We start from the raw sequence: 26,854 nt of genomic DNA, 5'->3' as shown, positions 1-26,854 counted from the left end.
CTCCTACAAGGCCCACCACAGCGCTAAGTAAGCACAGCTGCATTTAGCACGTGCTTGTGGAACTAAAACCACAGGAACAGCCTGGAACAGTGAGGACACACCCTGCTCTGACCTAGACAGCGACCTCCTTACACCTTCCAGCTCCGACTCTAACTCTTGGTGACTTGAGGCAAGTCAACTTCTTCCTCTATGCCTCAGTTTCTTTGTCTGCAAAATGAGCAGCTGGATGAGAAACCATTCACATTCTCTCATAGTGTATCAAACAGTTAACACACCCATTCGACAGATGAGGAAACCTGAGGCCACCGACTTGTAGTGAATGTGTGACAGCATCCAGGTTCTCACTCCCAGTGCAGTTCTCCAGGAGAAGCCTGACCTGTGATGCTCCTCCTTCCCTTCACCTGCCCATTAGTCCCCATTCTGAGGTGGTGAGGTGGCTGGGTGGTGGCAACGATGGGGTCTGTGCCTCACCTGGCTGGCTTCAGCGAGGCAGAGTCCATGGGGACAGGGCAGCTCAGAGGTCAGTGTTCTCCCCAACGCTGTGGTGAATCCTCTTTCCTTGCGTCTCTGGTAGAGCTGGATCTGGCCTATTCCATGATATTCCGTTGTCATTGGCAGGACTGGGATTGGTGAAGCTGGACCCAGGCGTGTCCCAGCTTCCCCTGGTCCCTGTGTCTTTCTGCAGGAGCCAGAGCTTATATGTTCAGCTCTTTGAATGTTGGGTCTATCAAGCCCTTCAGGGATCAGGGCTGCCTGGCCCCAGCATAGAGGTGTCGTCTGTCTTGTTTCCAGGCCCCAGGCTGGCCGTACCTCTCTTCTTCCCTGTCGAGCTGTGCTAGGCCTTCCTTTTCTTTCTTGGCTTCTGCCCTGTTTGTTTTGTGTTTGCCTTAAGAGAAGGGTGTGGGCTGCCAGGTACCCTACATGGAGCCTGAACGGAGCATCCAGACCTGGCTGGCCCACCCCAGGGCCCCTGCCCTTCTTCCTGCCCAGCTGAGGCAGGGCCTGAGAGGACACAATGGCAGGCCCTCTGTGATGCCCCTGTTGCCATGGTGACCCTAGAAGGCCATAGCATTCTGCCTCTAGAAGCTGCACCCATCTGCCCAGCTTTGCTCTGCCTGCCCCCAGAGAAGGCTCTCTGCTGGGGGGCTCCAGAGCAAGAGCTCTGCTGCAATCAAAGTCTCTCCATCCCTTCGACCTCCCTTCAATCCCAACAGAGACCATGACCCTAACAGGTAGAGCTCCACCTCTCAGAACCTGACCTCCACTGGCGAGGTGATGGTGGATAGTGGAAAGGCATAGGATTGAAAACAGAAGAGCCATATTCCAGTCCCAAACTAGCCCTTTACAGCTGTGTGACCTTGGACAAGGCAGGCCTTGAGCTTTGAAATCCTCCTCTGTAAAATATAGATAAGAATGCCATATTGAACCGTTCCTCAGTAATGCCTCTGTGACTTTTCATGGGCTGTTCCCCTGATATATAATGCTCTTCCATCCTTCTCAGCTCAGATGAATTACTATTCATGCTTCAAGACCCCATTCAAATGCTCCCTTCCCCGTAAATTTTCCCTGACCTCTGTGCACTTGGCACAGATATTAGGCTTGCTGTTCTATTAGAATTATTTGTTTCCCTGGTTTTTATTTGGTTATGAATTCTTGTTCTTAATTTATTTTTCAATTACAGTTGACATACAATATTATATTATTAATAGTTTCAGGTGTATAAGTGATTTGACGTTTATATAACTTACAAAGTTATCACCCCAGTCAGCCATACACAGGTATTACAATATTATTGACTATATTTCCTGTGCTGTTCTTTACATCCCCATGACTATTTTTGTAACAGGCAATTTGTACTTCTTAATTCCTTTCACTTTTTCACCCATTCCCCCCAACCCTTCCCATCTGGCAACCATCAATTTGTTCTCTGTATCTATTTGTTTGTTTTGTTCTTTAGATTCCACGTGTAAGTGAAATCATATGGTATTTGTCTTTCGCTGTCTGACTTATTTCACTCAGCACAACACCCTTTAGGCGCATCCATGTTGTCGCAAATGGTAAAATTTCATTCTTTTTTATGGCTAATACTCCATTGTGTATATGTACCACATGTTCTTTACTCAGTTGTCTATTAATGGACACTTAGGTTGCTTCCATATCTTGGCTGCAATGAACACAAGGGTAAATAATGCTGCAATGAACATAGGAGTGAATATATCTTTTCAAATTAGTGTCTTGGATTTCTTCAGATAAATTGGCTATGAATTCTGGGAGGCAGGAATCAGGACGGTCTCAGTTTGGACCTCAGAAATGGTTTGTTGAATGACTGCTTTGCAGAACGGAAAGTAGAAGCGGTCGATTCTGACTGGGTTAGGCCCCGTCCTCACAGGGATCAATCCTGGGGCCTTTTGTCCCAGCATGGCAGCGATCAATCAGTGCCTGGCTGGCTGGGGACATTTTCATGGCCAACATCCAGTGGGAGAGACCATGACTTATGCCTGGGGTATGCCTGTCTTAGTGCTGGGGTGGTGTCAGGAGCAAATAGCTGCTCACGGGGTGTCTCTAGGGATATCCTGGGGCATCTGGGAGGGCAAGGGGCTGGGGCAGCACTGTCAGTTGGTCCTGGGGACTTGGGAGATATTGTGAAGGAACCTGCAGTTCAGGGGAAAGGGAGGGAGGACTCCAATTTTTCCCAACTCCCTCTCATGGCTTCTGGTCAGAGTCCAGGAGATAAAGGATAAAGGAGCCACCAGTGTCCCCTCCAGGGTCCACACAGACTCTGAGCAGCAGACCAGGCTTCCTGGGCCAGCCAGAGCCAGCTAGTCAAGGGCGCCCTCCAGTGGCCACCACAGGGAAAGCAAGAACCTGACCCAACAAAGGCTGGTGTTGCATTTATTCCTTCAACTAACAACAAAGTGAACATCCCTGTGGCAGGTGTGGTGCCAGGCACAAGTTTCAATTTTAATTAAAAAATATGTATTTATTAATCATCTGCTAAATGGAAAGCTCATTCTCAAGCACTGATATGTGTTGGTGGGGGAAGAGGGACTACAAGGTAGGAAAATACAACAGTGGTTCTCAACTCAGACTGTCCATTAGACTCGCCTGGGGAACTTGAGAAAACACCAGTGCCTGGACCCCATCCGGACCGATTGACTCTAAAGGAGTGGGGCGAGGCACTGGGGTTTGCAGACGGTCACCAGGAAAAGTTAACAAGCAGTCAGGCATGAGAGTCACCGGTTTGGAGAGTTGACTAAAACATTCCCCATTCAGCATTCTCACACAGCTGCCAAAGTGGGTGTTATTGTCCCATTTCACAGATGAAGAGACTGAGGCTCAGGTGAACCTGCCCCTTTCCTCGGTTAAGGACAGCGATGGGAAAGGTGTTTCCCACAGCGTGGGAGGTAGAGACGCAACAAATACTCCCGAGGGCTGTCCCTGATCTCTGAAGAGACTCCCTCATAGTTGTCTGCTGTGATTAGAAAAGAACCCAACGTCGTCATGAAATAATTTTTTTCTAGGCATTGAATTATCGAGGGAAAAATGGTGTGTACCAAAATCACCTGTGATCTCAGCATTGTGAACACTTAGGGGTATGTCAGAGAGACAGAGAGAGAGGAGAGGAAGGAAAGGGGGGTGAATTTATTCTAATGCCCAAGGTCAGATTGCAAATCAGAGCTTCTCAAAGTGCTGTCGGAAGACCACTGGCATAATCCCGTAGTGCTTGTTAGAAATGCAGTATCTCCTACATCGCAGAATCAGACTCTGGAGAAAGATCCCGAGAAGCCACACGGTTAACAAATATTCTCAGCCAATCTTACAGCCACAGAAGAAACAAGGGCCACTGCTGCTTTAAGCTTTCCCTTAAAACAAGAGGAGCATGTCCTAGACACGCATCGTTTCCAGCAGCTTAGGCAGGCCCTCGCGTATTGATTGACATATTAAAATGTATGAAGCCAGCTGCTGAGATATTAACCAGCTGCTCTTGGGGACCTGGGTACATACTCTATTTCGCATGAGCTGGCTGGGAGCCAGCAGTATGAACACCAGAGCTGCTGTGTCATCCCACACTAGGCCCGGGCCACACACAGCAGTCCCCTTCCCCCCTTCTTCCACAGCTCAGACAACCTACTAACTGGATTCTGCCAGCCAGTCACAGCCCAAATAGCCTATGATGTCACCAGCAGCCAATCAGAGCTCCTCACCTGTACACACAGAATTCTGTCATTCTTACAGATAGGGACACTGAGGCCTAAAGAGGAGCAGAGGCCCACCAAGAACCACCGTACACAGGTGACAGGGCCAGGACTTGTGACGGGCTCACAGCGCTGCCAAACCCCACAGGGCCTACGCGGAGGCTCCTCCTCTGTGGGCAGCTCCTGGCACAGCAGCTGAGGCCCTGCACCCCCTGGTCCCTCCTCCCCACAGCTCTCCCAGCAAGATCTCAGGGGTCAGAAACAGACGCCTCAATCTCTGGATTTTAGGGTCCTGAGAAAATTGCAGGATTGGCAGGGCCTGTGGTGGTGGGGGGGTTGCCCGAAATTTCCGCCCTGCTCTCAGCTCCATGCCCCTGACCAGGAAGGAATTAGAGGGGTCCTGGCAGATTTTGCTGGCTGCTGCTTACGGGTAGATTATGAGGAGGGGCCCACACGAGGGCTTCTTTGTGGAGGTGCTGGCTTAGGGAGTCAAGTGACCACTTAGCACATGTATGGGCAGTGCCAGCCCTTAAGTGTGGGCAGAGACACTGGCCCCAGGACCCCAGAGAGTCCCACCAGGCCAGTGGCCAGACCTTTTGTGGGCTCACCCGACCAGCCTGGAGACCCACCTGCGAGAAGGGGTTGCCCAGGCGGGCTGGGCTGGGGTTTTGAAGGCCTTTGGCGTGGATGACATCCCTGCATATGTGTGTGTGATGTATACACACAGGCAACACGCGTGCAGCTGTGTGGGCGCCTGTGTGTCTGTGCAAAGGCCCTGAGGTGGGAATGAGCTGGGAGTGCACCAGGCACAGAAAGACAGCCTAGGTGGCATCAGAGCAAGTGGGGGAGAGTGGGTGTCAGCCAGTGCTTCAATAAATTGTAACTGAGCACCTCCTTCGAGAACACAAAATAGGAACCTTCATTCTAAGGAAGGAATAGGCAGTAAACAAGCGGATGGCCTGCAAACTATATTAGGTTGGTGCAAAAGTGATGGGCAGTTTTCACAACTCTTAACCTTTTAAACCGCAATTACTTTTGCACCAACCTAATAATTTCAACTATAACATGATTAAGTGCTGTGTAGAAAACCGGAGCTAGGCGAGGCGACAGAAAGTGTGGGCGGCCCTGGGATGTTATTTCCAGGTAGGGTGGCTGGGGACATGCTTTCTGGGGAGGTGACCTGACGTGGGAATGAGCCACACAGTTAGATGAGGACGAGTATACCCAGGGCAGAAGGACCAGCAGGTGGAAAGACCCTGAGGCCATCACTCAGTAAACATTATTTGAGCATCTCTGCCAGCCCGCTCTGCTCTGGGCCCTGGGACAGGAAGGTGGGCAAGGCTGCCCGGGCCCCTTAGCAATTCCTGTTCCAGGGTGCTTAAGGGAGCTCAGGGAGCTTATGACCAAGATGGGTTCAGACAGAGGACAGAGCACGGTGTGTGGACTGCTGTCATTGTCCTTGCCCTGTAATTTACGGGCATAGACTTATCTGTGTCTTCCATGCCAAGGCTGTGGGCAGCCTCTGGCCTCACTTCCCACAGCGCACAGGCAGTCAAAGCCGGAAGGGCCTTAGAGGCCACCTCATCCCCATCCCGGTGTTCTGAAGGAAGAGCGAAGCCCAGAGCAGGGGAGGGTCTTGGCTAAGGTGACACATGAGTCTAGACAGACTCTGACCAAGGCACCTACTCAGTGTTCCTGTCTGTCCACCAGGACCCAGCCCACCGGCTGCAGCCCAGTGCCTGGCCATGACCGTCACCTACTCAAGCCAAGTGGCCACTGCCCGTTTAGGTGCCTTCTCCCGCCTGCTGCTAGGCTGGCGAGGCAGCATCTACAAGCCTCCTGTTCTCTGTTCTCCGGCACATCTGTGACCTCGGTCTCTGGCCTTTCCTGTCTGGGTCCTGGTTAATAAGAGAGACCCCTCTCGCGTGCTCAGCCCCAAACAGCACATAGTAGACACTCAGTAATTATTCGTTGAAAGAAAGACGATCGCAAAGGAGCTCCAAGGTCCCTACGGTACCAGCTCAGCAGGGACTTAGGCTGAACCTGGGTCCCTGCAGGGCCTGGCCACCTGGCCAGCCACGCCTTCTGCAGGTTCCCCCACCTACTGCTTCTTCACTTTATGCTGCAGGCTTCATGACCCCCGCGGAACACAAGTACTTAGGAAAATTGAGCTTGCCACACAACACGTCTGGGTGCCCTGGGTGTGGTTTGCCAACCTGCCAATGAAGGCCTGGATTGGAGGTGGAATCTGGGACCCTGTCCCGCTCCAGAGCCTGCTGACTGTGAGCCCCCACACAGATAATAAGGCTGCTGCAGAATGGGGAGGGTTGTGTAGGAACAAGGTTTCCCACAAAGAGAAGGCTTGAGTCCCCTGCGAGTCTTCCCAGAGCCTGCCTTGGGGTTGTAGGATCTTTTCCAATAGGATTCTACAGCCCAGTGTGCCCCTCCCAAAGTTCCCTTTCTAAAATGAACCTCTGAGATCCTGGCTCCTTTTTGATAGATGAGGAGACTGAGGCACAGAGAGGTTAAGTGAGCTGCTCATGATCACACAGCCAGGGCTGGACCATGATCACCAGACCCTGGTACCTGGGGAAGAGCCTGGGAGAGCAGGCGGTGGGCAAAGCCCCAACCCTCCGTCCTCCGCCCCCCGCCAGGAGATGAACACCTTGCATACACCTCCTGGTGTACGATGACTTTATGCGTACGACTGGCTCAGTCTCTCGCTGGTGTACACACAGCTGAGGACTAGGCCAGTGAACACGCTCCTTTGGGAAACTGAGGCTAGGAGGACTCAGGAAGCAACGTGTCATGGCAAGGACTCACAGGGTCTGAGAAAGAGGCTCACCCTGGGAGCTGGGTCTAGAGTTGGCAGGTTCTCTCTAGTGCCAAGTTTGAAGAGTCCAGGCTCCTGCCTGGTCCAGTCTGGTGGAGGCAGAGTGATTATCCCATTTTAAAGCGATCACAGAGACCCAAAGTCACATGAGTGTGCGAGTCAGAGCAAGGCCTTGTCCCCCCAGCCTTGAGTTTCCTGACCCCAGATCCCCCACCCAGTCCATTTCTGCTACCTCCTTTTCCACCCAGGTGTTGACCGTGGCGGTAGGCAGCTTCTTCCTGGCTCGCCTAATTGGGCAGCAGTTTCTGAACCCAGCCAAGGCCTACCCTGGCCGTGAGTTGGAGCTCGCTGTCCCCGTCTTCACATTCCTGCAAATCTTCTTCTATGCGTCCGGCTGAAGGTGAGCCTCACGGGACAAGGCTGAGCTGCGGACATGACCAGAGCGGGCATGGTCAGCCGGGAGAGGACAGTCTCAAACGTTGGAAGTAGGCCCTCTGGTGTCTCTACCTCTTTACGTACAAAGAAATTGAGACCCAGAGGGAAGCGGGACCTGCATGAGGTCTGTTTCTGATCGCAATGCTTCACCCAAGGCCTGGAACGTAGCAGGCGTGAGAGACACAGGGAAAGCTCAGTTGTCAAACCATTTGATGCATCCTCAAGAGAATGTTCTCCAAACGTTTGTCCAGAGTAAGGGGAGTACATAGGAGTGGCAGTTAGTGGTAGGCCGTACTGGTGAGGCTACTTCTCACTGTCCCTAGCGATTAGGCCCTGGTCCCAAATTTGTTCCCTTTGCTTAGTAAAACAAACGCCCTGAGGTTAACCACCCTCGGCCCCCACCCCTTAGAAAGCAGATAAGCACCATCTTTCTTTACTCCAGATGTCTGTTTGGGGTGTCCTCGTCCCCACCCCAAGTGGCTTATCCAAGTGTTCCTCCCCATCACATCCAGTGTTTTTCCTAACAGAAGTACCGAGTAACAGTTTTCTCTCCACCTCTTTATCTTTCCATCCATTTCCCACCCACTTTCCCTCTTCCTTATTTTTTGGTAGTGTCTCCCTCTCTCTCCCTCCTGTCCGTGTTTTACACACACACACACACACACACACACACACACACAGTGCTATGCCCTCTCCCCCTCCCCCAGTTATCTGCAGATCAAACCCAATCACACCATTTTGCTGCTTGAAATTCTCCTGTGGTGCCAGTGGCTTGCAGGATGTCCCCTGAACTCCCTGCAGCTCACCACCACTGCAGCGCTTTGGCAGGAGATTTCAGAGGTTGGTGTCCAGGAATCTGCCTGCCTGGGGCCACCCTTTAATTCAGCACAGCCTCAGCATATAGCTCTGTCGCATTCGAAAATAATGAATAAAGGAATGTTTGAGAGCATGAATGAGCAATTGAATGAATGAATAGAATTGTGCATCTTCAGGTAAGATACAGCGAGGGGAGATAACGGCGGCGACTGGGTTGAGTGACACACACAGGGCCAGCTCTGGGTATGCAGGGAGAGACTGGCTTGGGAGTCCAGAAGGGAAGGGCAATGCCCACTGGTGTGGGCGGCTGAAGCCCTTACACAGTGGCTTTAGAGGCAATGATCAGGCAGGAAGGGCATCCTGGGAGGGGTTAGGGGTGAAAAAGGCAGGAGCCAAGGTGTAAGGGTGGCGAGCAAGGCTACAAAGAGCTTTACCTGAGGACTTCCAGAGGCTCATCGACTCTGAGCTATTGGTGGCAGAGCAGCTCACCAATCCATTTGGAGACGAAGATGATGACTTTGAGACCAGCCGGCTTGTCGACAGGAGTTTGCAGGTGTGGAGCTGAGGAAGGAGACTGTCCCATGGACCCTCCCCAAATTGGACCCTTGGGCTCTCCCCAAATTGGACTGGTTGTGTAGGGAGGCCTGACAGTGAATTGCCTCATCCCCACCCCCACAACCATTCCCATTCACTCCCAGGGTTCTCACCCCAACTTTTGAGGCTGCAGGTGGGTGTCAGTCTCTCCATGTCACGAGTAAGGAAACTGAGGCCCAGAGAGCTGGAAGTGACCTCTCCAAGTCATCTGGCAAGTTCATGGTCCTGCTTGGACTGATCTTTCTGTTGGACTTCTTCTGTCCCTGGAGACCAGGTGTCCCTGTTGGCTGTGGATGAGACGTGCCGGACCTGCTCCCGAAGGAGCAGGTCGTGTACTGGAATGATGACGTACCATAACCCCCTACACAGCCGCGTCCGCCCAGTCTCTTCATCCTTCCTTTTTTGGCGCTACCTTCAATATCAGGTGGGCAGTCCCAGGGAACCACTTCAGTGGATAGAAAACCCCAAGTGCAAGGGCCTGCCTAGGACCTTAGAATAGCCTAGTTAATGCATATTCGGTGCTTGCTAAGTGTTGGGCACTGGCCTAAGCTCCATATACTATATTAACTAATTTTTTCTTCCCCATAACCTCGGTTTGCTCTCGCCAGTTTTCAGATGATGAAGTCCAGGTTCAGAGAGGTTAAGTAAGTTGCCCAGCCCACGGTCACATAGCTAGCAAGCAGCACTTGTGGGTCAGGTATGTCTGACTCACCTCCACACCTTTCACTCTTACTGAGTACCGCTTCAGGATTCTTAGATACTTCCAGTCTAAGCCCCTCACCGTGTTCAGAGTTGGAAACTGAGGCCCAGAGCGAGAAGGGACTTATTCAAGTGCAGTGGCTAGTGATGCAGTTGGGATGTCAGGGCCGGGTCCCTGACTCGGGTCTAGAACTGTGTTTTCTGATAAGCCAGGGTGTTCGCATGGGGAGTTCAGTGTGTGGGGGATGGTGTCCGTGGGATGGGGGAGGGGCGGCAGGCATATTCCAGCAGGAGGCTGGGTCATCACAGGTGTCTTCGGGGTAGACTTTGTGCTACAGAGTAAAGGCCTTGGATCACCCACAGCAGCCACACTTTTCTCCATGTGGGTCCCGTTTACCTGGTTTGGTCAGAATCCCCTTTGAGTGGATGCTGGCCCACCGTGGGCTGAAGGGCCACCCCAGACAGCTCTCTCTCCCCAGGTTGAGAGTGGAGTGGACTTCAGTGCACGTCAGGGTCCATACCATCAAGGTTTTCTTCCACAGTACTAAGCTGTTCTCTTCTTGCTCGAATATCCTATTAAGCTATGATTAGACTTAGCTGGAGTTCCCTAGTTGGCGTGAGCAAGATTTAGAAAAGTGATCAAATGAAGGCTTGCTTAGGTCCAAAACATTTCTGGAGGTTGCCTTTGAGGTCTACATGGTCAGTATTCCAACAGCTGAAGATTGGGGAGAAGGAGGGGGAGTAACAGAATAATACTGCATAGACCTTGCCTCCAAGGAACACAGAATTTAGTGAGGGAGCTCAAACTCTGGATACGCAACACAGGTACTGGATGCCTGGGAAAGGACAGAACACAGAAGAGAGATCGCCTTTGGCCACCTGGGAGGTAGCCTCCAGCCGGGCCTGGAGATGGGCCTGGACGCACGGGGAGAAGATGGACGTGGGCAAGGGCCGGCCACACCGGGGTAGGTGGGCCTTCTCTTGCAGAGTAAACCTTGTGTGCTCAGGAAGCCAGACTTTTCTCCTTGGGGACGCTGCTCCCCAGTGGGAACCACAAATCCTTGGCTTGCCCATCGTCACTCCTGGGCTTCATCTAACCACCCCTACCCGGATACCAGTAATTCAGATCGCCTGGATCGAGGGTCGTAAAAGGGAAGAGGTGGGTGATGAAGGGGAAGCCCCTCAATGCCAGGCTAGGCTGTTTGGGTGTTAATGTGGGCAAGAGGGGGCACAGAACAGTGCGGTGAGCTGGGCCAGGAGGGATTAGTCAGGAGGCACAGGATGCGTCAGGGCCCTGTGAGGAAGATGTGTCCTTGGCCTTGGGCCAGGAGGGAGCAGGAGGAGGGAGGTCAGGTTTGGTCCTTTGTTTGCCCCACTCATCCCTCAGTCTCCTGCTTCTTCCAGTCTGCCTAAGGAAGGGATGGAGATCCAGCCAAACCAGGAGGAAGAGGACACTCCCACTGGCGTCATCGGCCGCTTTCTGGGGCTGTGGTCCCATGACCACCCCCCCACAGGGCAAGCTCAAAGACCAAACTACTTTTGCCCAAGAAAGAAGTCCTTCTCCATGAGGGCCAGTCCGAGAGCCTCCCGGGAGCCAGAAAGAGCTCTAGGGACCAGCAAGACAGCAAGGCCTGGCCGATGAGTGGGGAGGACGCCGTCACGTCCGATGCACCGTATGGGAGGTCAGGCCACCACAGTGCCCCACAGACACCCCTCAGCCCCCCCCAGTGGTCTTCCCACCCAGTCAGCACCCTCGTCTTCAGACTCTCAGGTGTAGACAACACTGTCCAAGACCAAAGCCTACAGCCTGTGATTCCTGGGACCGGGACTTGAATTGTTCCTGGAGTATGCTGGGGCCTCAAAGAGCCCCCAGAACTGTGTCACGTGAAGAGGAACACTGTGGAGTTTCACCTGACAGGTACGTCAGAGGCCCCTGAAAGTCACCTCAGTGAACCACACACACAATCTACAAGCAAGGCACACGTTATCCTCAAGGAGCAAGATCCCTATTGGGCTTGGAAAACAGGTATGTCCTCTCCCCACATCGGGGGCACTGCTCTCTCTCTGTGGGCGGCCCCCACCAGCTTCCCTTGCTCTGAGCCCATACTTCTTCCACAATTTTGTTATGGTACCATCACTGCTAGAGCTGGCTGGACCTATGCCCAGCACTGGCTTGGGGTACACACCTGGCCACCTCAGCAGGGGCCCTAGGGAAGTGTTGGGGAATTTTTGCTCATTTCATCCAAGAGCCTGGCATCACCAGGAAGAAGTCCCGGGAACACAGGTGAAGATGAGATCGTACTGAACGATGCTGGAGGAAGGGCTACCAGGACAGGCTCAGATGGGTCGATGTTAGCCTGGATCCAGCTCACTTTGAACAGGGGAGGCAGACAGCCATGGGGGCTCTAAGTTGTAGCCCAAGAACTCAACGCACTGCCCAGCTAGGGACTGCATAAGCACTGCCCCCTAACCACTCCTCCTGAAGCACTCCTGCAGGGTGCCACACCTCTGAGAACTGGCCAAAGGTTAAGGGCACACATGTCCCTTGGAGAATCTTACTGCTTCTGGGACCTCAACAAGACTTCTGAACTTAAATGGGCTCTTCCTGCTTCCTTGGGGTCAACCTAAAGCTGTCACAAAACCACCCATGTTCCCTTTTATTCTGTATTTCCTGGACACTCATCCAAATATAAATCCACCCCACCTCACCCCAATCACGATACGGAAGAAAAGTTTAACTTCCTATTTCTAGATTCTCAAGCAGTTACTTCTGTGGTCAGAATACACAGTTTTGTGATTAAAAACTTAAAAGGGCTACAATCTGTCTTGCTGCTAAGGCTGAACAGAAACTTACAAATCACTGTGGCTTGTTTAGGAAAGGCTGTTAATAGCTCTGCAGTCTCCTGACATTGGTCACTGGATTTTAGTATTAAGAAGTCTCAGTCTTTGCTTTCCTACTACAGCTAACTTTGTACTGAAATGTTTAAGAGATCTTCTGTACTCGATGTTGCGTATTTTTTCTAATTCTCAATAGGGATGAAGCACATATCTAGCCTGCTTTCCAAGGGGGATGCTTCACCTGCCTGGTCCTGCCTGCATGTACACCAACGGGACACTGACCCCGTCAGCCATATAGCTGTCCACACTGAAGAGTATGTTTTCCTGACAGCCCGAATTAAATGGTTAGCCCAATGGATAACAAAAAATCAGTACTTGCAAGACTACTTAACCCTTTTGTACATAAAAATTACAAAAGCTAGAATGAATCACTGGAAGGAAACATGTTATTCCAAACAGCTAATTCAGAATCAGGAGTCCTTTAGTTCTGTCTGAAATCAGCACACACACGAACGAGCCTTGGTATCTTTCCCAAACTTAGGAGTTTCATACAACTAAGGATTTTCCTAAGTACAAATCCTCGTAGGCGTACTTCTTTTTGATCGGTGTGACTGAACTGTGGGCCTAGATATACTTCTAGCCCATCCCCAAAACTCAAAGACAACAGCTGGGTACCAAATTACTTTATTTGAAGAAATGGTACAAACGAAAGAACGTAAATAGATGATTTGGTACAACTTATAGAAAGATAAAGGTAACCCTAACATGCACGTACTGCTCTGGTGACCAGGAAGTCACCCCCGTGGCTACTGGAAGCCGGCCAAAGGCTTAGCTCTCATTACTGTCTCCCAGGGTGTGCTTGTCAAAGAGATACTCTGCCATGCCAGATTCAGGGGCCCCCATCTTGCGTAAGTTGGTAATGTAGTCACCCAATTCTTTGATGGATTTCACCTGCTCGTTCAGGTAATGAGTCTCAATGAAGTCACACAACTAGAAAACAGAATAGGGAAGAAAGTTATTGGCCAGCGTTCCCAGCCCCCGAGGGAAGCGACTTCCTCCATTTATTCCCACGTTGCCAACACTCACATGGGCATCGTTTTTGTCAGTGGCCAGTTTGTGCAAATCCAGCAGTGACTGATTCACACTTTTTTCCAAGTGTAACGCACATTCCATTGCATTCAGTCCATTCTCCCAGTCGTCACGGTCTGGTTTCTGAATGAAAGGAAGTTAGGTCAATGCATCTATAGTCTCTACCAATAAACCGCAATTCAGCAGGTACCTAATGTAACCAGCGAGCTTTGGCAAAAGGGACATCTGAGTTTCCCTTGACGACAGTTTCCAATTTACCATCCTTGCTCATTACTGGGTGCCTACTTTAGCTAAGATGGTAGGCCTGAAAGAGCACGAAAGGTAAAGGCCCAAAGTATCCTTATTTTAAAAGGGCAACTGCTAGTCTCTGACTGATTTCTGACACCTGAGAACTGCTCGACTATGCAAGTGTGACAGCTGTAGGACCTTTTGTTCACCTTGACATCCTGAAGGAAGATTCGGCCGCCTCGCTGGTTCTGCAGCTTCATCAGTTTCTCAGCATGTTCCCTCTCCTCATGAGATTGGTGAAGAAAATATTTGGCAAAGTTCTTCAAAGCGACATCATCGCGGTCAAAGTAGTAAGACTGTACGTGGAATGTGAACATGTTACGTTAGGAGTCAGGTTGTGTTTCTAGATTGAACACAACAAAATTAGTTTCTACTTTTCAAATCCAAAAATGAAACCTGGCCCTTGAAATTCCAAGTTTACGACAAGGAACCTTTACAATACCATAGGAATACCAGTATGGAATGTCTGAATCGCCTGTATTACTGCAAAATTCTTACGGCCAGTGTCCAATTTCCCTGGAGAGGCTGTGGGAGTATTTACCCTGCATTATTAGCCCCTCCTCCCTGATCAACCCCTTTTACAACAGGAGCTTGCCAGCTTCTGGCAGACTGAAGGATTTCTAAAATTAACTTACTAGGCAAGGTGACAACTGTGTGCAATGCTAATGGAGGTAAATATCATTACCAGTAGAAAGCAAAAATTTGATTCGGTCTTGGACACTTGCTGCATTTAGGTGTTCCTCAAATGGAATGGCAGTCATAGAAATTCAGGCCTGTTTTCAAGAACATGTCTATTCTTGGATAATTTTCATGATCCTAAGACAATTCTAACTAAAACTCCCACCACATCGACTAACACCAGGATTTTGAAAAACGGATTCCACTGATCACGACAGAGAATAATTCCTTGCCCAGTAGCTGTCAGGGGGTTTCATCCCAAAATTCAGGGTTCAATTATTAGAGGGCTACAACTCTTATTACAGATACAAAAAAGACAAAGAATTAAGCACCCAGGCACTAGGCCGGGTGACATAGACAACTTCCTATCCACAGACAGGGAGATTCTAGAGATAGGCTTCAATTCAAGTGGGACTTAGAGATAAGCAGAGCAGAGGGGTGGAGACAGCTGCTCGGGAGTGGTCGGCCCACCGGAGATAAGTCACTTAGCACCAGCCCCAAGGCTGCCATTCGACACCATTACGCAGGAGGCTCCGCCATACCCAGGGGGATGGTAGCTGGACCTCTTCGTCCTTTACCAAAGAAAACAGAGGGTCTCAGGGACACGTAGACGCAGAGGATGGGATGGAAATGCAAAACAAATCTACCTTCCTAACTGCAGGGCTGTCTAGGTTTTAGGTGCTGCAATCCCGGGATTTCAAGAACCCAGGCTCTCCTTACACATAAAGGGGTGCGCAGAGGAGGCCTTTGCCTATGACGAAGTCCTCCCAGGGAGCAGTCGGCAAGAGCTAACTGCCCAGAACTTCTGCGCAAGACCAGTCCCGGGAGACCCGGAGCAGCCTCCATTTTCCCGAAGGGCGCCCGGGGCGGGAGGGCCGCCCGGTAGCCACACCCCCGCTCCGCGCCCGGGCGGCCGCCCCCGCGCCTCGGCCCTCGCCCTGCAGCCGGGCTACGCCGTGCCCGCTCACCATGGACAGGTAGACATAGGAGGCGTAGAGCTCCAGGTTGATCTGGCGGTTGATGGCGGCCTCGGAGTCCTGGTGGTAGTTCTGGCGCACCTGCGAGGAGGTCGCGGACGTCATGGTGGGCGGCTAAGGAGAGGCGGCGGCGGCGGCGCTGTTGCGGTGGCGGGAACCTCAGGGCGGTCGGCAGGCGCTGTGAGGAGGTGGCGGAAGGCTAGCCCTGAGCAGCCGGCGGGACGGGGGAATGAGCGCCGGGTTCCGTCCAAGCACTGTTGAAGCAGGAAACCACGGCAACTCCAGGCGAAGACTGTGGCGCAGGCCGCTGCCTCCGGCCTTTTATAGCGGGAGCGGGCGTCAGGCTCGCGCTGACCAATCGCGCGGATCGCCCGTCGCACCAGGCCCCGTCTTTTCCGGTGGGCGTGAGGCCCCGCCCCGCTGGGCCGGTGGGGGAGGGGAGGCCCGGAGGCCGCGGCGGGTGCGGCAAAGCGTGCGGCGGGGGAGGGTGGCTGTGCGCTCGGTGGCGCGCTTGGTGGGTTTGAAGGGACACAGTGGGGAGGGACGGGAAGCCCAGCTCGGAGCCCGGGCCCGCGTGGCCTCCTGGGTCTTGGAACCGACGGGAAACTGCCCCGGGGCATCAGGACGACTCTCGTCCCCAACGACACCCCGAGGCTCTGGGCCAAGGCCAAGGGCTTGTTAATGTGAGCGGCAGAGCAGCAGTTAGCACACCCCGAGGTGATCACCTCGTAATGCCAGTTGGGAAACTGGATATGGAAACGTGGGCCCTAGGAAGCCGACTGAGTCTGGTTGGACTGGGAAAGGACACACTTTCTCTTCCTCAAAGTCTCCGAAGCTGCAAAATGGAGGCGGAATGGGGGGGCCCACGCCACCTCGGATCAGCCCCCGCCCGCCCGCCCTTTACTGAAAGCAAATATGGCTCCTGGTGCAGTTTATACAACAAAGGCTGGGCGGGCCGTGTTTCCCGACAGACATGAAACCGCTTTCCCTGTGGGAGTCCTTGAGATGAGCCCCCTGGGCCTGAGAAAATCACTGGTGGCACTTTGAAACTCAGATGGAAAGTTAGAAAAAGGAGAAGAGACTTGGGCGCGCATCTGGAGACGATGCTGTGTGGCCATTTTGAAATGACCTCTTTTATCAGGTGCGGTTTGCACCGGGGACCCTGGAGGGGCAGGTCCACTGCATGTGGCTTGCAGCTATGACCCAGGCACGCAGTGGGTGGAAGAACTAGAGCCAGGCTCGAGCTCCTGTCCCCCAGTCTGCTGGCTTCGAAGTTCACTATTCTTAGCCAGGTCCTTTGACACGGGGGAGACTTATCCAAGACCCCTTTCAGGATGCTAACCTGCAACTGGAAGCTGGACTTCCAAACCTAAAAGAAACTACTAAAATGTTAAACCAAGTTGCTGATGGAATTATGGCTCTTTCTCTTGGGTCTTTATTCATTTCAAAATAAACGGTACTTTCAGGGAAAAAAAATTTAGTGGGGCCAGAGCTTCAATAAAGTAAGCAGAAGCAAGCTGGGAGAGGAGACAAAGGGTGCCTTACTCCGCCTGGGATAGGAGATCAGGGAAGGTTTTCCTAAGAAAGTAGCACTTGCGCTGTGTGAAGAAAAAGTTAAAAGGAAGGTGAAGTGGAGGAGGGAGATGAGGGAGAGAGAACTCTCCAGGCAGAGAGAACAGCATATGCAAACGTGTAAAAGTGTGGAAATGTATGGCCTGTCCAAGGTACTTTAAGAAAGAGTATAGGCCTGGAAAGTAGTCATGTTGGAGAATGCTGGAAGGGTAGTCTAGGGGCCAGGTCAGGAAGGAATGTGTGCCGTAAAAAGGGGTTAAATTTTATCCTGGATGATGTGGAAACACTAAGGGATTTCTACCACATTAGTTTTGTTTTTCAGAAAACTTACACCGAATCAACAGAAAAACTATTAGGATAAGAGTATAGCAAGTCATCAGTCACAAAGCTTTCCTGTATAATAATAACCATCAGTTTAAAAATGGAATGAAAGACAATTTTTTTCGTTTACATTGGCAACAAATGCTTACAGTATTTAGGAATAAAGGTAATAAGAAATGTGTGAAGAAAACTATAAATATTTACTGCTGGACAGAAAACTTCCATCAATGAAGAGACACCATGTTTCTAAATAACCAACCTCAGTTTTGTAAAGATGTCAGTTCTCCCAAAATAAACCTATAGATTCAATGCAATTTCTATGAAACTGGTTTTTTTGGGAACTTGACAAAATGATTCTAAACTTCATTTGGAAGAGTGAGTGTGTAGAATAGGTGATAAGTATGTGGGGGAAAAGATTATGGGGGTAGATTTGCCCTCCGTGATATGTGTGTGTGTGTGTGTATATATACACACACACACACACACACACATATGTAAAAGTATAAGGTACTATGAGCAGTTGGTATTGGCAAAGGAAGAGCTGACTATATCAGTGCAACAAAACAACCCTACCCACGTATGTATAGGAACTTGGTAGATGCTAAAGTGGTAATTTAAATTAGGGGAGAAAGAATGGGTTCAGGGCTGGCCCGGTGGCTCAGGCGGTTAGAGCTCCATGCTCCTAACTCCGAAGGCTGCCGGTTCGATTCCCACATGGGCCAGTGGGCTCTCAACCACAAGGTTGCCGGTTCGACTCCCACAGGGGATGGTGGGCTGTGCCCCCTGCAACTAGAAAACGGCAACTGGACCTAGAGCTGAGCTGCGCCCTTCACAACTAAGACTGAAAGGACAACAACTTGAAGCTGAACGGCACCCTCCACAACTAAGATTGAAAGGACAACAACTTGCCTTGGAAAAAAGTCCTGGAAGTACACACTGTTCCCCAATAAAGTCCTGTTCCCCTTCCCCAATAAAATCTTTAAAAAAAAAAAAAAAGAAAAAAGAAAGAATGGGTTCAACAAATTATGTTGAAACAATTGACAGTCATGTGGAAGAAGATGACTCACTATTTCAAAACATGTTCCAGCTGGATTAGAGATTCAAGCTTTAAAAAAATCTATGAAGTTACTAGAAGAATATATAGAAGATTATCTTTTAGAATTTTGGGATAAGGAGTGTTCTGAGGCTGTCGAAAGCCATAAAAGGACAGTTGGCGATCTGACTACTTAAAAATGAAAAGTTCTGTTTAGAGCGTGGTGCTGGTAACACCAATGTTGCTGGTTCGATCCCTGCATGGGCCACTGAGCTGCGCCCTCCTTAAAAAAAAGCTCTAAGACAAAAGATGCCATAAACAAAGTTAAAATTCAAATGACAAATTGAATTGATATTTGTAGCTCCTATAAGTAGTGACGATGAATAAACATACTATATATATTCATATGTATAATTATATACATATAAATCACACCTTATAATTGTCTTCCCTGCTACTGTATACTGTAAGCTCGAGGGCGGGCATCCTGGGCTCCCAGCATTGTGCAAGGTGCTTGTTACTTGGTGCTCAGTATTTGCTGAATGAACAGATGGATGCACGATTGAATGTGGAAGATGGATTAAAGTCAGGCCAGAGGGTTGGGTACCAGTTGGGAGGCAACAGCCCTAGTTCTCAGTGAGCAAAGAAGACAGAAAGCAGATCTGAGAGATATGGAGAAGACAGAACAGACAGAATGAGGTAGCTGATTGGATATTGGGGGTGGGTGGTGGTGAGGGGTGGGAGGTGGGCAAGGGAGCCTCCCACCTGGGCTGCAGCTGCCATTCACTGAGAGAGAGAGCACAGGAGGAAATGCAGTTTCGGGGAGAGGCCATTGGGGAAGGCAAGCTAGGTTTTGGACTGGAGGTGCCGAGTTTCAGGGCCTCCAGGACATGCAGGTAGCCAGAGCCAGCCTAAAGTTGGACCCACCAGAATGAAGTTGGTCTGTTGCAGAAAGAGATTTCATGAACCAGTATTGGCTCTGTGCTTGGTTAAACACATACACAGTTGTCGAGAACGTCATGGCAAAACTGAGGGACAGTCTGGGCTGTAGAAGTTCACTGGGGAGGCCAGCTGGGAAGAATGAAAGGGAAGTCTTGTGCTGGGTGTGTATGTGTGTGTCTGTTTGCCAGGGTGTCAGAACTGCCATCTCCAAGCTTCTAGATTCTTCCAAAGCTGGAGCCTGGTCTTTGGACCTTTGTTGACCAGAATTTGGCCTCCCTCCCCTTCAGCCCCAGCTCCTCGTGACTTTGAGGAGGTGGAGAGTTTGGCTGGCTTCCAGGGACCGCAGCCTCAGAGGGAGGAGACACAGAACCACCTGGCCAGTGGTTTCTGCAGAACACTGGCTCATCCCAGAGCTGAGGAATGGCAGAAGTGGGGCGGGGGTTTGTGTTGGAAGTTGCTGCCCCACCGTGACTCAGCACTCTGCTAGTCTGGAGGGGTTGGGCTTGGGCTCCAAAAGTGCTTTGTCATGGAGGGAAGGGGAAGGCTGAAAGTCTTGGAGGGTTGTGACTTCACTACACGGAGAGGGAGGGAGAGCCCCTCCCATTTCCTCATGTGACTGGCTGCCTAGGCTGGACCAGGAACAAAGGGGTCTAGATCAACCAGCCAGGCCCCACCGCGTTTTGCTGGAAAAGGGGGTGGGTATGCCTGTCACTTTTCATCCTTTCTCTTCCTGAGTGCCTTCCTGCCTCTTAGTGAGTTCTCAACAGTTACTGGGTCTCTCCTTTCTCGGGATTGTTGCTGCAGGCTTACAATTTAGGATTCCACAACTGGAAAATCATAGACACTCAGAATGCTAAGGCTTAGAAAGGATTTTAGAGTTTCCAAATCACCATGTTTTACAGATAAAGAGGTGAGAGACCCATAGGAGGCTAGGGCTCGTCCCAGGCCATAGCCACTGGCAGAAACAAATGCTAACATGTAGGAGAGGGCACTTGATGGAATACAGCGTGGGCATTAAAACTGACAAATTTGTCGCTGGAATGTGTATGTGAAATGGTGTGACGTGAAAATAAGCGGAGTCCAAAATAGTTCATGCAAAGCTGATTGTACAATGAAGAAAAACCACACGGCTGGAAACATAGATGAGGATTGGGAGAGAATGGGTTGAGTGATGTTTTCACTGCATAGCTGATGTTTTAAATGTCTGGGATTCCCCCTGAAGTTAAGTAGAGGGAAATGTGCCGGCAATTTGTGTTTAGGAATTTTGAAATTGAAACAAACAATACTGAATGAAATTTGGGTACATTTCTAGATGATGCAACCATGATTCAGAGTGCTTATCTTTAAGCCATTTTCTTGAAAACCCATGGGGCAATGTAGACTCAAAGTCTAGGTACTCAGGATCCCCCTTTTCCAGGAGATTAAGGTCAAGAGCCAGGACCTGGGATGTTAGAGATGATTGAGAATGGAAGGCCCTCTTCTTTAAGGTAACCCAGGCCTTGCTGCCTCTGTGGGAGTCCCTGAGGGGAGAGCCCAGCACACCACGTTCTGCCAGACCTTATCCCCAGGCCCTGGCTGTTGTTTGCTTGTCTGCCTTTCCACTAGACTTTGAGCTCCATTTTATGCTGTGTCCTCAGACCCTAGCACAAGCTGTCATAATAGTTTGCAGCCCTAGAGATGTCCTTCTGGGACTACTGTGCTTCCCCGAAAGTAAGACCTAGCCGGACCATCGGCTCTAATGTGTCTTTTGGAGCAAAAATTAATATAAGGCCTGGTATTATATTATTATATTATATTATATATTATATTATAGCATATTAATGTTATATTAGACCTGGTCTTACATTATAGTAAAATAAGACCGGTCTTATTTTAATTTTTGCTCCAAAAGATGCATTAGAGCTGATGGTCTGGCTAGGTCTTATTTTCGGGAAAACACGGTATCATGCCCAGTAGAATATCTGGGTCTACCTTTCAACTATAGGCCCCTAGAGGTCAGGGATCTTGCTTTTGATGGTCTCCCTTGGTGTCCTTCCAAATGACCAGCCCTCCCCCATGTTGCTGTGGCTGCCCCCGTCCCACTTTTGGTACCCTCATCACCACAATTCATGTTGCACCCCGTGACCTAGTCCCCAACCACATGGCTTGACCTCATCACCCAATCCAGGCTGAGCCATGCCCTCCCTGGCCAGATCGTGAGAGGCCCTGCTCAGCACAGGCGGCGGCAGCCTCAGAAAGAGGAAAACAGAAGGGTTGACCTGCGTGCTTTGGCAGGGGCTGGCGGCTAGAGGCTGGGAGTGCCTCTTCGTGGAAACACAGACTTGTGTGTGCCTCAGACTGCCACGGTGTAGACACTCACCACACCTGCGGAGCCTGCACAAGCAAACACAGCTCCTCGTCTGCTGGTGATGGTTGGGTTGCTGAGGGAGAAGCTTGAGTGTCAGCTTGCACAGCGTTTGGGGGTGCGGATGCCAGCCTCCCTTGTGGGGGAGGGGGGAGGGGGAAGGAAGTGGGGGGCAAGACAAAGAAGCTCATTAGGAATCTAAGAGGTCAGCAGCCCAGGACAGAGAGGAGGAGGAGCTAAGGGCAGCGTAGGGCTGACCAAGCTTGGAGGCAGCAGAATGAGGCCGCTGGAATGAGAAGTCAAGTGACTTTTGTTCTGCCAGTGAAGGTCCCTTACGTGCACTCTGGACAAGCTAGTTTTTCTGGCTGGGCTCTCAGATGGGGCCCAGTAGTGAGCAGAGGGGAGTCCTGAATGTCCTATGAGAGGATCAGGACCCCAGAGTCCTTTTTGTTAGCGTGACAGAGTCGTGAACGAGTCAACCAGCGTCGCAAACTCCTAATTTCCTGCCTGCTCCCGCCTGCAGCCTCCCCCCTCTCTAACTGATCTCCGTGCTGCTGCCTTCGCAGCTTTATGAAATGTGAAGGAAGCACTCCATTCCTCCTTTCAGACCCCTCAAGGCTCTCCACTGCCCCAGGCATAAAAGTGTAACTCTAATGTGTGGCCCCAAGACCCTGCCCATTTGGGACTTCCTCTCCAGACATTCCCTGCGGCCCAACAGCTGTCTCCTCACACCTTGGGACTTGGCACAGCTGGTCCTTCTGCCCGACTGCCCTCCCTGACGTTTCTGTCTGAAAAAACGACCCAGCCTTCGACAGCCAGCTCACATACCCTCCGTGAGGCTTGCCCCACTCCCCATGCAGAGTTGAGAATTTCCATTATTTGCACCCTCCTGTTGTGCCACACCACCATACCATACTGTGGTGACCTGTTCTGTACCTGCCTCCTTTCCTGGAAGCGGGGTTCCTGCCCTCTTCATCTTGGCAACGTCTCTCCGTCCCCCACCTCAGTACTCAGCAAAGCGCCAGGCTCACAGACTATTTGTCAGATTTCATGGAAGACCCAGCTGTTATTCACCTTTCCTGTTATTAAGGGATGGGCCTCCCCCACCCCTTCCCTTACAGGTTTGCTTTTTCCATCTTTACTTAAGCAAGACGAGCTCTTTCTACCTTCCACATGGAAGACGCAGAGAATAAGTGAGTTTTTCTGAGGTCTGAGGATTGTTTCCTGGCAGAGACCTGAGAACACTGCAAGGCAGTGGGGTCTGGTACCAGTTGTGCCATGAGGACAGTGACACCATGGTCGTGGGCTCCCTGCTCTGAGGACCCGTTCCCTTTGCCTGCTTCTGTGGCAAAGGGAATTCGTGGGAGGTCACAAGGGGCCAAGGAAGAGGAATCGAAGGATTGATTCTCTCTATTAGAAAATGTGCTTCATGCTTCCTGGAGATGGAACTAGAACATTCTTGGAGCCATTGTCATCCTTACATAAACATGACATGCCAGAGAGTTTACACAAAGCACCTGGACACCTTATTGTGGCTGAAACCAACAACCCCTCTGAGGAGGAGGTAGGGCAGGCAGCTGTGTTGTAAGCAGTCTCTTTTCAGAGGAGGAAACTGAAGGTCAGAGAGGTTCTGTGACTGCTTTGCCTCAAGTTACACAGCTGTTAAGACTGGAACCCTGAATCTATTGTGGGATAATTTTCCAAACCCTGGGCCCAGATGCCCCATTGCATTTTTTTTTTTTTTTTTTTTTTTTTTGTGTGTGTGTGATTTAAAAAAAGTTTGTTACAGTCCTGAGGCAGCTCCAGAAGACTTAGCTACTCTGGAATGGTTCCCTTTTTGAAACACAACCACAGAAGACAATTAATTCCTTAACAACATCAGCTCTTTAGTCAAAATAAACGTTTCTCCATTGTCCCACAAACACCTTAGAAAAAACTGACTTGTTTGTCTGAATCAGGATCCAAACAAGATTCGCAACTGGTTAGTATGTCTCTTTAGACTCTTGTAACAGATTTCCTGTCTGCTCCCGGCTCCCTTGGCCCCACCAGTCTGGATCTTGCTGACTGTATCTTTGTGGTGTTATTCAATGTGTTCCTCTGTCCCCTAAATTCCCTGTAAATTGGAAATTAAATCTAGATGCTTGATCATATTTTGGGGGCACATCTTTTGGCAAAATTACTTTACTGGTGGTATTATGTTTTTCCATCAGGATGCACATAATATCTGTCTTTCTGCTGGTTAGCTGCTGTTGATCTATTCATTCATTAGAATTTGCAAAATGGTGATATTCCAATCTATCATTCCTTCTTTGGCTATTATGTGGACTATTTCTAGAGAGAGAAACTTCCCCTTATCAACTATTTGTATAGTTCTTAAGGAAAAGACAGAATAAATGCTTGATCTCACCTTCTTTATTTACTGGTTTTCCTAATAAATTAGTTCTCTAGTATCCACCAAGGTCATCAGTGAGGTTTTAAAAAAATCATTATGAACTCAGGGATTTAAACATATTTGACATGTTTCAATGGACTACAATTATTATAGTATCTGTACTGATTTTGTCTCATTTTGGGCCCAGTAGCAACCTGTCCGCCTTACCGTTGAGTGCTTTGGACCATAGCCTCCATATAAGAAGCCTTTGGTAAGTTTTTTGCTTTCTGGTATGATGAGCTGTTCCAAGCTCAAGCTCACTTTGTACTTTTGCCCCCCGTTTTGCAATCATCTGTTTCCAAGGGGCCCTGGTTCCTTTTATCTGAAAATGGTATTTAGAGGCCACCATCTAGGTCCTAGAAGCACTTCTGGTTTCTGTATTGTTCCGTAACACTAGGCCTTTTCAGAGAACAGAGACAGGACTGTTTTTTTCTTTTCTAAGAAGAAATATGAGTTCATACTGATCATTTCAATTCAAATTCAGAATTCTAGGGTTTTTGCTTAATCTTGTAGTTTTTATATCCTAATTGCTTTTCTCTCATGCTTCGAATCTCAGTTCTCAAGGGCACTTACATAATTATTTAGTTACATTTTTCTCCACTGCACACACAACAGTCTCGGAGTAACAATCCCAATACAATCATCAAACAATCATCACTGAAAACAGCTTAAAATTTTGTTTTTGTAGTTTTCTTCTTAGAGTAAATCCCACTAGGAAGATACAGTCAAATTAATGTGTTTTAAAATTACTTGGAATAGTTCCTTTCTGTATGTTTATACTACCAAGTCATCATCATACAGGGGCATTTATGTTGTTTTGCTGTCAATTTTTAGGACTTTCTTTTTAAAATTTAGTTTTTTAGTTATGTAAACTATGAGGTCATACAATTAAGTTCGCGAACTCATACTAGAAAAAGTGCTACATATCTCACTACTGAATATCACTACGGTCACCTTGAAGTACTCCCCTTGGGAGGCTTTGCACTGACGCCAGCACCCAGTCCACCCCTCAAAGCAATTTTGGAACTCTTTTTTCTGGAATGGTCATCAGAGATGTCGTCAATTACTCTTGATATCCTGAATGTCACCAAAATTCAATATTTCCTTTACCCTAGGGTAAAGAAAGAAATCATTGGGCACCACATCAGGTGAGTAGGGAGGGTGTCCCAATACAGTTATTTGTTTACTGGCTAAAAACTCCCTCACAGACAGTGCCGTGTGAGCTGGTGCATTGTTGTGATGCAAGAGCCATGAACTGTTGGCAAAAAGTTCAGATCGTCTAACTTTTTCATGCAGCCTTTTGAGCACTTCCAAATAGTAAACTTGGTTAACTGTTTGTTCAGTTGGTACAAATTCATAATGCATAATCACTCTGATTATCAAAAAAGATTAGCAACAAGTTCGTGAACTTAATTGTCAAACTATAGTTTTATAGTTATGTAAATATGTCCATGGTCAAAGTCAAATCTATAAAATAGGATATGTTTGAAGGGATCTAGCATCTATTATTTTCCTGCACCCCATTCCTTTTTGTTTTGGTTGTTTAAACCACCACCATTTATGTTTTAATTATAAAAAAGTCTCTTTATATTTTTATCTTTCTTTTTTTTTTTTTTAATTTTATTGGGGATATTGGGGAACAGCGTGTTTCTCCAGGGCCCATCAGCTCCAAGTTGTTGTCCTTCAATCTAGTTGTGGAGGGCGCAGCTCACTGGCCCATATGGGAATCGAACCAGCAACCCTGTTGTCCAGAGCTTGTGCCCTAACCATCTGAGCCATCCGGCTGCCCTATTTTCCTTTCTTACATAAATGGTACATTATACACACTTTTCTCCACCTTGTGTTTTATTTTTAACAATGTGTCCTGAGGATCACAATATATTAACATGTAGGATCATCCTCCTTCCTTTTTCAAAAAAATTGTGTTAAAATACACATAACGTAACAATTACCATCTTAACCATGTTTAAGTGTATAGTTCAGGAGCATAAAGTACATTCACACTATTGTGCAACCATCACCACTGTCCACCTCCAGAACTCATTTCATCTTGTAAAACTGAAACTCTGTCCCCATTAAACACTAGCTCCCCATTTCCTGTCCCCCCTGCCCTCCTCCCGCCTCCCCCCCCCCCCAGCCCCTGGTAACCACTATTTTCTCTCTCTATGAATGTAACTACGCTAGGAAACTCATATAAGAGGAATCATACAGTATTTGTCCTTTGCTGATGGGCTTATTTCATTTAGCAGAGTCTCCTCAAGGTTCATCCACATTGTAGCATATTGCAATTGTCTTCCTTTTTAAGGCTAAACAATATTCCATGGTGTGTATGGACCACATTTTGCTGACCCAGTCATCCATCCTTCGGTGGACACTTGGGTTGCTTCCATGTTTTAGCTACTGTCAATAATGCTGCAATGAACTTGGGTGTGCATATCTTCAAGACCCTGCTTTCAATTCTTTTTAGTATATACGCAGAAGTGGAATTGCTGGATCGGATGGTTCTTCTACTTTTAAGTTTTTGAGGAGCCTCGCTGATTCTTTTTATGGCTGCAAAGCACTCCACTGTGTGGATGTACTATTGTTTATTCTGCTGGGCCTATTGGTGGACATCTGACTTTCTTCCAGGCTTTGGCTGTTACAAATAGAGCTGCGATAAATAGCCATGTCCTTGTGTCTTTTTGTATTGTTCACAGTGTATTTTTAGGATAGATTCCTAGAAGTGGGAGGGCAGGTTCAAAAACCAAATACACATGTGGTTTTGCTAG

General features: G+C 49.3%; 2 protein-coding genes across 2 annotated transcripts; one reads left to right on the top strand and one right to left on the bottom strand.

Moving 5' to 3' along the window:
• Positions 1–453: 453 nt before the first annotated feature.
• On the top strand, positions 454–11,406 carry BEST1 (bestrophin 1). The gene is given in 13 exon segments (XM_033121251.1): positions 454–520; positions 5,907–5,984; positions 6,325–6,381; positions 6,384–6,478; positions 6,851–6,949; positions 7,278–7,417; positions 8,303–8,308; positions 8,731–8,833; positions 9,149–9,173; positions 9,176–9,226; positions 9,229–9,298; positions 10,978–11,081; positions 11,084–11,406. Coding segments are annotated over 13 exon segments (1,218 nt in total).
• Positions 11,407–13,079: 1,673 nt separating this feature from the next.
• Positions 13,080–15,752, bottom strand: FTH1 (ferritin heavy chain 1). Its single transcript, XM_033120402.1, has 4 exons — positions 15,435–15,752; positions 13,938–14,084; positions 13,498–13,623; positions 13,080–13,401 (listed from the first exon to the last, which is right to left on the bottom strand). The coding sequence occupies exons 1-4, from the start codon at positions 15,546–15,548 to the stop codon at positions 13,240–13,242; spliced, it is 549 nt and encodes a 182-aa protein (XP_032976293.1). The 5' UTR covers positions 15,549–15,752; the 3' UTR covers positions 13,080–13,239.
• Between the last annotated feature and the right edge of the window lie 11,102 nt (positions 15,753–26,854).

The sequence above is a fragment of the Rhinolophus ferrumequinum genome, chromosome 11 (assembly GCF_004115265.2).
Source record: "Rhinolophus ferrumequinum isolate MPI-CBG mRhiFer1 chromosome 11, mRhiFer1_v1.p, whole genome shotgun sequence".
Classification (NCBI taxonomy): domain Eukaryota; kingdom Metazoa; phylum Chordata; class Mammalia; order Chiroptera; family Rhinolophidae; genus Rhinolophus; species Rhinolophus ferrumequinum.
Note: the sequence above shows the minus strand (reverse complement) of the source record. Positions and strands in the feature narration are given on the sequence as shown.

What these genes read in the sequence shown, in the direction of transcription:
- FTH1 (XM_033120402.1), bottom strand. Translation starts at nt 15,548, where the DNA reads ATGACGTCCGCGACCTCCTCGCAGGTGCGCCAGAACTACCACCAGGAC. An exon ending in CCTATGTCTACCTGTCCATG is followed by an intron (nt 14,085 to 15,434) that starts GTGAGCGGGCAC and finishes TTCCACGTACAG; the next exon opens with TCTTACTACTTTGACCGCGA. An exon ending in TCTTCCTTCAGGATGTCAAG is followed by an intron (nt 13,624 to 13,937) that starts GTGAACAAAAGG and finishes CCTTTCATTCAG; the next exon opens with AAACCAGACCGTGACGACTG.